Source organism: Hyaena hyaena, unplaced genomic scaffold (genome assembly GCF_003009895.1).
Source record: "Hyaena hyaena isolate Hyena2069 unplaced genomic scaffold, ASM300989v1 scaffold_993, whole genome shotgun sequence".
Taxonomy (NCBI): Eukaryota; Metazoa; Chordata; class Mammalia; order Carnivora; family Hyaenidae; genus Hyaena; species Hyaena hyaena.
The window spans coordinates 86538-99709 of record NW_024081626.1 but is presented as its reverse complement, the minus strand read 5'-3'; the positions used below and the strand labels follow the sequence as shown (position 1 = coordinate 99709).

Here is a 13172-nt window from a genome sequence, read left to right as displayed (position 1 = left end):
GATGCCGAGACAGTTGCTCAGCAGAGTGGGTTCTCCAACTCACATATGACACTCGCCAGGTAGGTCATGTAAATGGGTAAAGTGGACACTTCATTAGAAGGATAACAGTCCAAGCCCACTGATACCCACCAACTAAGATGAAGCCTCTTGTTCAGGAGACAGTAGAGATTGGTGTGAACAGGGACAGCATTCTGAGGAACCCCTAATGGTTGCCATATGGTGAAATAGACTCAGCGTTGGAAGGTCCCTCAGTTTCTCAAGAGAAGACAAAAATCTGAATTCTTGTGTGGGTTAACCATGTTTGAGCCAGTACAGGAGCCAATGCTGAGAATGTGTTATGAACCTAAGGAATTTAAGGAATACAATTCTGGACACCTGAGAGCCAATATTTTAAAAATACAACAATAACAATATGAAGGATAAACAAAATAGATCTGTAGCCAGATACTTTCATGATCCGCCAGTTTCCTTTTCCTGCTATGGAGGATCTCAGATCATGAGTAGGTCCCATATTTCAGGATCGGAATCTCCATCATGGAGGACCAGAAATCGGATGCTCGTCTTCTCAGAGACTGTCGCTGCTCACCTCATCCACATGTCACCGAGGTACTTAACCAGATGTCAATATAATAAAATACATGGCGAAATACAATGGCTAGTGGTTAAATTAGCTTCATGTCTAGTATGAAGAAGCCAGGAGGATCCATTTTTTAATCAGAAGATTGCTTGGATATCATGGAACAAAAACAATAAATGTTATAGGATGTTTAAAAGGATGTTTCAGTAAAATTCTAGGCAAGCCTGATGGAATCCCCACCTACAAGAGACTGTCTCCACTTGTTCATGCATTTTGCCTTGCCTTAAGTACTCAATAAATACTTGTTGAGCACGTGCCAGGCCCTGCTACTCTAGATGCAATGGCCATCAAGACAGTTTCTGCTCTAGGGGAGCTTCTAGTCTAGTGAAGAGATTGATCGGACCCCCGAGTGTATGTCTCTCTCTTGGAGACGTATGCAATCTCTTTCATCAATCTTGGATAGTTGCAGTGGGGGGGAAACGAGTTTTATCACCAAATAAACTTGAGATGCAGCTCTTACTCTGCACCATCAACTGGGGCCACTTGCGTCCCACCTGCCTGTTCAATGCCACCCTCCATTCCTTGGGCTAATAGTAACCTGAATCAGGAAATAATTAAGCCTCCTGAGGGCAACACTGGATTAGGTTGGGCAACAACTTGTACCACTGGCTACGTTACCCTTGGTGTGGTTTCTAACACTAATGACCATACTCTCATTTGTTTCCCAATCTCTAGCCCAGGTCACCTAATTCTTGTTAATGGGTCCCTGCATTAATTTTTCTTCTTATTCTGTAAACTGTAGGCACTACAGTTGTTCTCCAGGGCCTGGGTCCTGACTCAGTCTTGCCAGGCACCTGGGGCCTTTGCAGGCTATCTTTTAAGAACTCCTTCATGTGAATGCCTGCCCTCTCTCTACTTCTGAGCGTCCCTCATGCCACCTCCTGTCCCCCAGATTCCATATCATTGAGATTTCCCACTAGGTTTGTGCCCTTCCATCCTGAATCCTTCCAGGAGGCACTAGTTCCTAATGCTGTCTCCAGACAGAGCTAAATCTGCCTGCCAATCTGCACCGTCTTCATCTGTACCTGGGTTAGTCCTCTGGATCCTATTCTGCTGCTATGGGCAAGGTGGGATCTCAGACCTTACCGTTCCATGCCTTAGGATGACTACAGATGCAGAGAACACTACAGAATGGGTGCCCGGGAGTGACCTCTGCTTCATTCAGGGATGATCCTGCCAGGGTGGGCTATGACTCCATGTGTATGTATAGCCGATGATGAATAGTAAATGCTAAATGAGGGTACTGTTGAAAGTCAGTATGCCATGTCGCTCTCTCTGCTCTCAATCCTTGCTTTTTGTGGTCAAAAAATACCATTATTTATTTTACACACCCACCCGGATACTTGAAAACACTCCTCCCTACGCTTAGCCTGTTCTCATGGGAAGACATTTACAAATGTCTTTTAGTTGGCTTACTAAAGAAATGCCTACAGCCGTGCACCGCCTCCCAGATTTTACAATACCCAAGTAGATGAAGGCAAGATTGGAGCCAAAATGCCTCGGTTTTAACAAAGCATTTGGCCAAACTTTCATGATACTCATGAGGATAAGCTGGACAAGTATGGCTTGAAAATTAATTGAATGAATCCAAGAGCCCAGAGTGTTGACTCTGGATTGGTGCAAACTGGAAAGATCTTTAATTAAAAAAAAAATTTTTTTTAATGTTTTTATTTTTGAGAGGGACAGAGCATGAGTGGGGGAGGGGCAGAGAGAGAGGCACAGATTCTGAAGCAGGTTCCAGGCTCCAAGCTGTCAGCACACAGCCCAACACAGGGCTTGAACCCATGAACTGTGAGATCATGACCTGAGGTGAAGTCAGTCGCCCTACCAACTGAGCCACCCAGGCACCCCAAAAGATCTTTATTATTTTATATCTTTAAAGTGAATGGGATGGGGGTGCCTGGCTGGCTCAGGTGGTAGAGCATGTGACTTTTTGAGTTAAAGCCCCGCATGTGGCATGGAGTTAACTTAAAAAAAAAAAAAGGTTTTACAACAAAGTGGATAGTGTTTCCCAATATTCGAAATAAAAGATGATTTTTGGTTGTGCCTAAGGATTTTAAGAATACTAATGTGTATTAGAAAATGTGTATTATTTCCAAACCCCTAATTTCATATAGTTTAAAAATTGAGGCAGTTCAATACAGAATATTTTAATAAATTGATAAAGGTAGTGCTATTTGGGTATTTTTGCTACTGTAATGTGGGGAGTCAGCATGTAATGCCTATGTAGCTATAAAAGAACTGGCCTCCTGCTGTCCTGGAGGCAGGAGAGATACCCTGGGGACCAGAGCAATGTCTGGTGCCACCTGAAACCATACTTGAGCCTCCTTCACATTTGGCTCTGGGCACTCACTACCCAAGAAGCAGGCTTCCTTTAACCATGGACTGGAAATCAGCAGTGTAATAGAGTGAGTGAGGCTGATGGGCTTCAGAGTAAGAACAATGAAGTTAGGGAAATGGATTTATTCCAGCATTAGACATCTGAAGCAGTGAAATGAAATGCAACATAAATACCTGTAGTTTTAGGCAAAGTAAAATGACTGATTGGGAATCAGACTCCCCAGTAAGTCCATGCTCATGCTATTGAAACTTCCCACATCCAAGACCTACGTGAATAACCCTACATGTAACACCACAGTTCTATTTGCTCACTGTAACATGCACATGCAACCCAATGGGATGGTGATTTTGATTAGGTCTGCAAGGGTCTCGGTGGCAATCATTAACAGATGTGATTATGCTCATCGGCATAGATCTGAATCCAAACCTTTTTTTTACAATAAGATAATGTGGTTCTCCAAAAACTAGGTTTTCTTTCTTTTCTGTTATTGTAAACACCTTGATACAGGCAGACATTTCCTTCGGTTCTCATCTCCAGTGCTTTCCTCCCCACCATTGCTGAGTTCACTAGGAAGAGGGCTAGGCAAATTTAGTTCCTGCCCACCTCACTCACCCCTCCTTTCTCTAAGCCATCAGAACTTTGTTAACTTTACCTCTGGGAAGAACTTAAAATGTTTCTACCCGCCCACTCTATTACCCTCCAAGAAGTTATAGTTAAGAATAGTGAAGGGTTTCTTCCCACCTACCCCAAAACCAGTAGATCACAGGACTACAAATTCCAATGTTTTTACTCAGGGGTTATTGTGACAAGAGCTTGTGCTTGGCAAAGGCAAAGCATGGAGGCTTTACTCCTACCTGTCCATATTCCTTCAAACTACTTCAGTTTCATGTGATGTCAGCTGAGCTACACTTGCAAAGCACTAAAGTACATAATTGATTGTACTGAGTTTCATAATCAGTAACTGACCATGATTTATGGTGGTAGCCGGTTCATCAACCCAAAGTGACCCAACATTCATTTTAAGTTCCAACTTTAAGGAAGCACACATACAGATAATGGACTAGAAGACTAATACCCTGATGACTCACATAAGTGAGATGTGTCAGCTGCACAGAACACGCTTCAAAAGACAGGCCAGCAAAGCCTAAACTTTTTATTTCACCGACCGGTATTTCTAATTCTCTGATGCTGCCATTTAAAATCTTTGGAGTCCACAAAAACAGCATTCAGATTTCCTATATCCAGAGAAAGGGGTCCAGAGGCAGGAGAGGTGAGGCCCCAAGCTGTTTTGGGGTGGGAAACATGGCACACAATCTCTGCACGTCTGTGTCAGTTTTTAACTTTGCTGAAATGCCTTTAAGCTCTGTACTGTCCCCCAACTTTTCCCCATGGAATCTACAATAGGAAAACTCATCTTTCATATACACAACTCCATGGTGGGGGGTGGGAGGTGGTGGTTGGGCGCATTACAAAGGCACCAGCCAATATCTTATTCAGCCAGAAAACGTCTTTTGGAGTCAGTTTCACGGCAAGGAAATGTGCAAAATTATGAAGGGTGTCCTGGCTCTTCCTCAAAGTGAGTTGGTGGAGTTTTGTGGACGGAAGCATTGCCCATGAGAAAGGTGGATTAAGTTTTATAAAAAATAAAGTTGCTTCTATCTCTGTGAGTAGTATATAAGCTGCTTCCAAAAATCCAGGGATGCCCACATCCCACATTTCATCTAGCCATGGCCAATGCCTCATGCACAGCTACATAGGAAGCATAAAACCCTTTTGTGAACTGTTTTTTTTTCTTTTTGGTGGGGGAAGGACTTGGGAAAGACAGAAGGAATTTTTTAAATCCCTCCTCCCCCCACCAAAAACTATGCAGCTACACACACACTGAGACATACCTACATATCCAGTTTTAGGAAAGTTTTTCTTCCCTAGGACTACAGGATCCCAGAGCCCAGCCTTCCCTGGGCTGAGAGACAGTGCCTATTAACTGCCCAGAACACTGCATCAACAGAGTGTGTATAAGGCTCCTGTGTGGTCTCAGACTGAGAGGGCAGGGGCAAAGGGGATGGTCACTCAAGGGGGATTTGTTTTCTGTCTTAAATCCAATCTACTCGGCAACACTCTTAGGTCCAAGGGCTGGGAGAGGCTCCGTGGGCACCATGTGGTGGATGACCTGATGGTCCCAGCCCACTGTGGTAAGGAGGGAGTGATTGAGCGGGGACCAAGTAGCATCCCTCACAAAGTCTCTGTGGGCTCGGCTTCTAAACCTAGAAGAGAAAAAAGGAAAGTCTGGGCATGGTGAGAAACAAGAGGAAAAAGGACGCTTGGAGAAGAGAGAGAACTCAACACATCCAGGGCACCTGTTTTGGACGTGTGACACAAACTTCACTGATGTGTGGCCTTGTCACCAGGACAGCAGTGTAATTATCCAGAGGACTTCATCAGTCCTTCAATCCAGCACCCTCATTTCATAAGAAATGGCGGCTACAGCAAGGGTAGTAATATGGGCCTGGATCAGAGAATAAAGCATGGCAGAGAAGGAAGTACAATTCAGGGATGCTGTCTGGTGCCTCTCCCCCCAAGCAGGCTGCATTTCATGTATGTGTTCTTCACGTGACAAGGGTGGACTGTCCCTTTCTGGGAGACACCTGGAGCACCAGAGTTGGAAACCCCACCTACCACCACACCCCTCCTCTCCCAGGGACAGAGCCAGTGGCAAGCCAGCCCCGGGACAAGGAGCTGGCCGGTGTCAGCCTGCTCTCTTCACCCAGTCCCCCTGAGGGAGACTGTGCACTTTAATGGAGACAGAAAGGATCCAGCACCCTCAGCTCTTCTCCCCGATTCCTGGTCACAGGACCCCACTTCACACTTACACCTCGGAAAGGCCTGAGTCCAGCACGGCAAGTGAGCAGTCTTCACTGACAGAGGCCAGGAAGGGAGTGCTAGGAGAGCAAGGGGAGGGTGATGAGAGGTAAAGCCATGGTTCCAAGACAAACCCTGCCTGCTTTGCCCCCAACCCCACCCTAAAGTAACCCGGAGGAAGTGGCCTGACACCCACCTCCGGTTAAGGGCTGGCTACCACTCAAGTCCACGTTACAAGTTCCAGGGAAGGATGAGGGAAGTGGAGTGAGCTGGGAATGACAATCCTCCTGACCACTGACCACCCCATCTAGGCCCTCCCTGCAGCCTCAGCAATAACCCAGAAACACAGGCTTTCCCGACCACACAGTCCCCGAGCCCATGGCACACATCACTTTGGGTGTTGAGCAGGAACGAGACCGTATTTTAGCCAGGTGCAGACAAGGCCATACTATCCAAAAAAGGACTCTGGTCTTAAGAGATCTTTAAGTGTTCTGGATGCTCAGAGCACTGTCTGCTTTAAGGAACGACGTAACCCGCTAATGCTTTGCAAACATGAGCACGCCCTGTGTGCAGTTCCCATTCATACCCACCAGGCCCTCGGGGACAAAGGACAATACCTGTGTGGCGAGAACACCAGTCCAGTGACACACTGGGAGTGCACAGCCGCGCTGAGGACACACCTTGCACTCTTGGTGTCCACAAGGGACACGGTCCCACTCTCATCGCCTAGGGGAAAGAGGGAGCCCATCACAGTGGGTAAGAGCATGGGCCCTGGAGTCGGCCAGACCTGGGTCCTCAACCTTGCACAAGTGAACCACTCTGAGCATCAGTTTCTTCTTCCGGAAAGTAGGGATCGTTAGCTCCAGTGGTTGTGAAAATTAATGAATGGGGTAGTTACTGTTTCAACCACAAACCACATCACCGCACGTGCAGCCTCATTGCCACGAGAGCGCGAGCACTGACCCTACTCTGCAACAGAAGACCCTGTGTGGCGATCCACTGGCTGTGTGCCCCGGTGACTTGCAGCCGTGCCCAGAAGGCAGGAGCTGGAGCACACACTCTGGAATCAAATCTACCAGAAAAAAAGTAGTCATGTTTTTTTCAAAGTCGAACGAAAGCCACCTCTGGATGACCCTGCCTTACCGCCGCTTCGATGCAGGAGCTGCCCAAGTGCGCAGCTGAGTGAGCAGCTGCCTGCACGGTACAGGGCCAGCGTCCCTTCCCCTCCCCCCCACCCCCCCTGCCAGGGTAAAAATGCAGTGGGGCAGGCTTACCAAAGACAAACACTTCACTCTGCTGACGGTGCCAAGCTAGGGAGGTAGGAAGGTAGCCAGAGGCCGTACAGCCTGCAAAGGGAGAAGAGGGCTCTGAGATAAGACTCGGAGCCTAGCTCTATGAAGAAGCTTCTCAAGCAAAGTCACTCCAAGTCCCAGAAGCACCTTTATCCACCTTCCCAAACCCTTCGAAGACATCTAAGTCTTTGCCTTTGATCCTTATCACTTCATTTATGACCTTTCTCGAGGGACACGAGTCACAGGCAGGTTTCAGGCATGAAGTGTAAAGGTCACAATCCTGGCCCCTCAGTCCACCCATCCCAGAAATGTAATCAACAGGATCTCAGAGGGAAACAGAGATTATGTCCCCCATGTCACCAATGATGGAGCACCTGGTGACTTTGTCTTTGTCTCTAGCCAAGGAAGCCTCTTCCAGGAGGTTTCCTAGTACCACCCTCCCACCACTGGCTCTCAGACTCACCCATCTGTGACGCTGGCTTGGGACAGCGGGTATCCCAGAGTAAAATTCTGTTGTCCTAGAAGAAGGAGAAACAGAAAAAGAGCTTCACAATCCCCGAAGCAGCCGCTGGTCAGGCATCCACACTAGACTGTGGCCCGAGGGTCTGAGTGTGGATAGGAAGTGGGGAGAGAAGGAGAGGCTGTATCTCACCTCACTGCATGAAAGGAACATGGAATCCTTGTGGGGAGAGGCCGCGACACAGGTGACCTGCCCGGAGTGAGCTGTGAAGGAGAGAGAAAGTGAAGTAGGACGCAACAGAGGCCGGAGGCGTTATTACCAAGCAGCCCAGAAACTACCAAGGGCAGTGTGAGAAACGGGCCTTGTCTCAGGACACAATTTAGCAAATTCTGTGAGAGATTTTGGACTAGACAAAACCTAAGAAACAATGTTGACGGAGGTATAGAAGCTAAAAAAGCTTGGGGAAAAAAGTGAATTAGTAAAGATAAGAAAGGAAACTAGGGGCTGAGCAAGAAGAGTGAAGAGACTTACATCCCAGAACAGCAACCGTCATGCAGTAGCACACACACCTCCACAGCCTTTCAAGGGAGTTCTGGAGAAACTGCTACTTTTAGGGAAGTAAACTTCTCCAATGTTCTCTCTCCTGACATTGACCCCAGAAGCTGCCATAGTCTGCTTGTGCCCCTCTCCTACCTCCGCTCTCACTCCCCTTTTCCCAGGTGTAGAAGGCACACGCACGTCTCCCCATCCGGGACCTCACCGTGGCACAAGGCCCAGCAGGGACAAAACCCAAGGGGATAAAACAGAAGGAGCTTTTCCCTAAGAACCAGAGAGCACAAGAAAGAGCACCTGGGTAAAATCCAGCGGAGGGGCTGGCCTTGTTTCATCCGACCACAAACCGCAACAAACCACAAGCACCAGGGTGCTTCTGGGACTTATCTCTCTTTCTGCCTAACTATGAAAATTTTGAAAAATGTGGCAGATGTTGGTGGTAAGGACACATCTGACAAGTCTAACTGAACCTAAAAATGCAGTTGGACTTTTTTCTGATAGGAAGTGAAGTCTAACTTGGCCAGCAGGCCTAACAATGCTGGTTGGTTTTTAGCCAATTAGGTTATTTGGTAGACATTCTGCATATTGAAGGGGCTTAATCTGCAAATGAAAATTCTGACAAACATATGCTTGAAACCAGTGCACGATAAGTGATAGGACCAGAAATTACTTCCTTTGCAACTATTTAAGCTTAATTAGTTGCCAATATAAAAACGTGTGAGAGGGTAATTTTTTGAAAAATTTCCAGGACTACTTGCTAAAAATTCTGAAGATCACTGCTATGTGTTAACTACAGGCTGTGGAAACCGCCTACTATGATGGCATTTGACCAGATTACCTGAAGTGGTCTGAATATGGCTCTGCCCCAAGCAGGAGAAAGTCATCAAACCACCATCCATAGTTCTTTCCTTGCCTTAGAATCCATGGAAAGCCAGTCATAATGAAAAAGATGCTCAAGTGGAAGCAAAGCTCAGAGACCAGCACCATGGAAAAGCACAAAAAATAAAGAACACATAGGGTAGTTCTATTTTTAATTTCTTTTTTTTTTTTTTAAATGTTTATTTATTTCTAGGAGAGAGAGAGACACACAGCGTGAGCAGGGGAGGTCAGAGAGAGAGTCACAGACTGAAACAGGCTCAGACTCTGAGCTGGCAGTCAGCACAGAGCCCGATGCGGGGCTCGAACCCACGAACCGCGAGATCATGACCTAAGCGAAAGTCGGACGCTTAACCGACTAAGCCACCCAGGCGCCCCTCTATTTTTAATTTCTTGAGGAACCTCCACACTGTGGAAAATGGGTGATGGGCCTTGAGGAGGGCATTTGTTGGGATGAGCACTGGGTGTTGTACGTAAGTGATGAATCATGGGGATCTAGCCCCAAAACCAAGAGCACGCTGTATACACTGTATGATAGTTAACTTGACAAAAAATTACATTAAAAAAAAAAAGATAAAGAATACATAGTTCCTCTGCCCTCAGGGGATTTGTAATTCAGTGGTGGGGAGTAAGACAGAAATACAAAGAACTAATGAAAAAAGCTGAACGGAGAAAGTACTGAAGGAGTTAGCACAGACCAGGAAAACCCGTCATGGGCCAAAGAAACAAAAGGCACATGTAACAGACTCCAGCACTAGCATTTTAACATTGTTTAACTATTTACAAGTCTTGGGCCCTGAAGACCCAGGATGTATATGAGTGTGATTTTGCTTTGGCGCATGCATGCTGAAGTTAGAATTGGCAAGGAAAGGCGCTTACCATTGAGTGAGGCAAGTTATCACCCAGCATCTACAGCTCTTAGCCACACACACATTAATGCTCTAGGCATTATCTTCGTGAAGATATGTCATCTTTATGAAGAATGGCTCCTAGAATAAAACCAGCTGGTACCGCTATTAATGAAAGTAAGTGGAAAAAGTAACACTAATACAAAGTGATGGTTCTCACCAGAAGAACAGAATTTTTATGGAGGTGAATACTTAAAAGCTCAAGGTTCCCAAGTCTCAGGTTTATACTTGGAGAAGGCCAAGAATCTAACATGCTTGGGTTTAATTAGAGCAGTATGTTTGAAGGCAGAGTGACAGAAGGGTTTGAACGCCAGGACAAGAAAATGGGATGTTAATCTACAAGCCACAGAAACCACTAAAGATGAAGGACTGCAGATGGAGAGACAAGGTTGAGTCCCACTATCTATGCGAGGTAAAGCCTGAAAGCAAAAGGGAGCATCAGAAATGGAAAGGAAGAAGGGCTCCTGGGTGGCTAAGTAGGTTAAGTGTCTGACTTCAGCACAGGTCATGATCTCATAATCTGTGGGTTCAAGCCCCACATTGGGCTCTATGCTGAAAGCTCAAAGTCTGCAGCATGCTTCAGATTCTGTGTTTCCCTCTCTCACTATCCATCTTTCACTCACACTGTCCGTCTCTCAAAAATAAACAAAAAAAAAACAAAAAAAAAAAAAAGAAGAAGAAGAAGAAGAAATGGAAGGAAGATCCCTGACCAAGGGGAAAAAGACTCCGAAGAACCTGAGGACCCACTGATAGCAAGGAAGTATGAGGGATGAACAGGACTGAGAGGTGGAGTCGCCTATGGCCAAGAAGATGGTGGGGCCATTCCTAGAAACAGGGAAATTCAGAAAAGGCTTGGGATAGATACTGGGCCCTGACTATAGTTTTGGAAGAAAACCATCAGCAGAGGGCAAAGAACTGCTTCCTGTAACATCCAAAGTCAAAGAGCCCAAGGGGAGAATAACAACAAAACAGCTAAGAATGTGTACTCACCCCGGTAAGAATTCAGTACCATCTGCTGGGCAAGGTCCCAAATCTTGATGCTAAGAAGCAAAAGGAAACAGATTCTTAATGTTGACCTACAGTATCTACGTAAAAACGGGTTCAAACAAGAACATGTCCCTTGTCATTGCTCACTGGGCTTCTACTAAGGTCTACTCACAATCAACTGCAATATCTCTAAGAAAATCTTATAGATATGTCATAATTAATCACCGGGTTCTAATAATAAGCCCATAATGCTACTCAATGAGGCTAATAAAGATAGTAAAGGCACCCAGCCAAGGTCTAAAATACAGTAGTGATAAACGCAAGGACCCACCAGAAGTCTTTGCTACCACTGACGGCTTGGGTGCCAGAGCTCAGGACACTGACTGTAGACACGATGTCATCATGTTCATACTTGCAGAACTTGCTGACAATGAGTGTCTCATTCTCATCCAGCTCCCACAATTCAACAGCACCTGTTAGGTATGGGGTGAAGGTGGAGAGAAATGAGCATGGACAACACCAAAGCAGTAACTCACTTCTAAGATTCAAGTGAATCCACGGTCACTAAACTAACAAAGTAAGCTATTGCTATAAAAGCAAAATCCATTATCATTAGAGGATTTAGCTAATTTTCAAGCCATCTGGCTTTATGGATGGCATTACGGTTTTCTTAGTAACAATCCGGAAAATTAGGTGGGGAAGGCTTCTAGAAAGACAAGGAAAGGTGAAATGACTGGCAAAATCCATTATCTGGCTTCCAGGGAGAAAACACTGAAAAATAAGTCCCAGGAGACAGGGATAAAGCCTCTACAATCTGTGTAGCAGAGCCCAGTGTGGTTAAAGCTTCCCAATTGCCTGAACATTGGCATTTGTTGAACAACTTGAATAAATGTCTCACAGCATCTTTAAAAAATATGCTGAATAACTGAACGTCTTGCACAGGGACAGATTAAGCACAGAAAACACCCCAAAACTTGTCTTGAATGTGTAGTGGTCGCGCTCAATTGTCTGAGAGGCTCAGTTTTTAATGTTCCACTTCTATGCATGCCTTCCAACACCCAAACACTGATTTTTTTTTTATGTCAAAGACTCCATTGCTGAATCTGATTTTCAGAACAAAGAAAGCAAAATGATGACATTTAAAACAGAATGGTTAGAAATAGAGACAATACAAATTGACTTATGCATCCTCTTTAAGATCAAGATTATCTCGGTTGAGGAAAGATGCTGGGGCGGTTACTGTAAACATTAAACGGTTCTTATCCATTTCTTAATTTTGTGAGAAATTCCCCCCATGCAATTTAGAATCTCCAAAAGGTATTTTCCCATTACACAGGAGCTCTCCTTCGGGCCAATACCCTCAAGCTGCCCTAAGCACTGATTATGGGACATTAAAGATTGAGCCCAGCCCAACCTGTATCTCATCATCCATTCCACCTGTGGGGTCGAGAGAAAGTGACTCACCTGAATCGGAAGCCACTAGGATGCCTCTGTCCCCAACCCAAGTGAGGTCAGCCACTCCGGCCTCCGTCTGTACTCCAGCGGAACAGAAGCCTTCGTTGGGGGCGGCACAAGGGTCCTTGAACAGCCAGAGAGAGCCAGCCCAGCAGCGGCCACTCAGGCTGGAGGCCCCGAGCAGGAGCGCCCCATCTAAGGGAAGTACAAGCTGTCAGAGCCAGAGGAGTGGAAGGGCTCGTCTCCATGGTGACCACACTGAACAGCAAGCGGGCCGGGTCTGAGTCTGAGCTCAGGAACGCGGGGTAAGGTTGGGGACTGAACTAGGCGATGCGAGGCAGGGGTCAGAAAGGCATGCAGGGCGGAGAGGAGTGCTGAAAGGGCCAGTCCTGGTAAAGGGCATCCCGGGCAGGATGAAGGAGCTCCCAGGCCCGGGATCTTGGCTCACCAGAACGATACCGCGCAGCCTCCAACTGTCGTTCCATACAAGCGGGCGCATTAGGGGGAAGGTTCCACTCGCGAGCCGCCGGGGGCACTAGTGGGGGCGGGGTTTCCTTCCGCATCTCCACGGTTCCAACTCCAACCTAGACCCAAACTGGACGCCCGCCGAGACTCAGCTCAGGCAGTCCCCACGTGGTGCCCCTCTGGGCCTCCGCCCCTTTCCACAAGCTGCTGCCGCGCTACATCTCGCGAGAATTGCTTCTACGGTTCCGTTCCGCAGTCGGCTGCCGCCCTCCAGCAAAAGGTTCTCCGCGTTCGTTGCCTCTTATCGCGAGAAAAAAAATTCGAGGCAAGTTAGTGGTCA

At 46.7% G+C, this 13172-nt stretch overlaps 1 protein-coding gene across 1 annotated transcript; it reads right to left on the bottom strand.

Moving 5' to 3' along the window:
- Window positions 1–4113: 4113 nt before the first annotated feature.
- On the bottom strand, window positions 4114–13061 carry WDR77 (WD repeat domain 77). The gene is made up of 10 exons (XM_039221637.1): window positions 12816–13061; window positions 12377–12562; window positions 11244–11385; window positions 10916–10965; window positions 7782–7852; window positions 7593–7647; window positions 7112–7183; window positions 6455–6563; window positions 5849–5917; window positions 4114–5242 (listed from the first exon to the last, which is right to left on the bottom strand). Exons 1-10 carry the CDS (start codon window positions 12928–12930, stop codon window positions 5083–5085), a joined length of 1029 nt encoding a protein of 342 aa, XP_039077568.1. The 5' UTR covers window positions 12931–13061; the 3' UTR covers window positions 4114–5082.
- Between the last annotated feature and the right edge of the window lie 111 nt (window positions 13062–13172).

What these genes read in the sequence shown, in the direction of transcription:
- WDR77 (XM_039221637.1), bottom strand. Translation starts at nt 12,930, where the DNA reads ATGCGGAAGGAAACCCCGCCCCCACTAGTGCCCCCGGCGGCTCGCGAG. An exon ending in GGTACTGAATTCTTACCGGG is followed by an intron (nt 7,853 to 10,915) that starts GTGAGTACACAT and finishes TCTCCTTCACAG; the next exon opens with CTCACTCCGGGCAGGTCACC. An exon ending in TGTTCCTTTCATGCAGTGAG is followed by an intron (nt 7,648 to 7,781) that starts GTGAGATACAGC and finishes TCCTTCTTCTAG; the next exon opens with GACAACAGAATTTTACTCTG.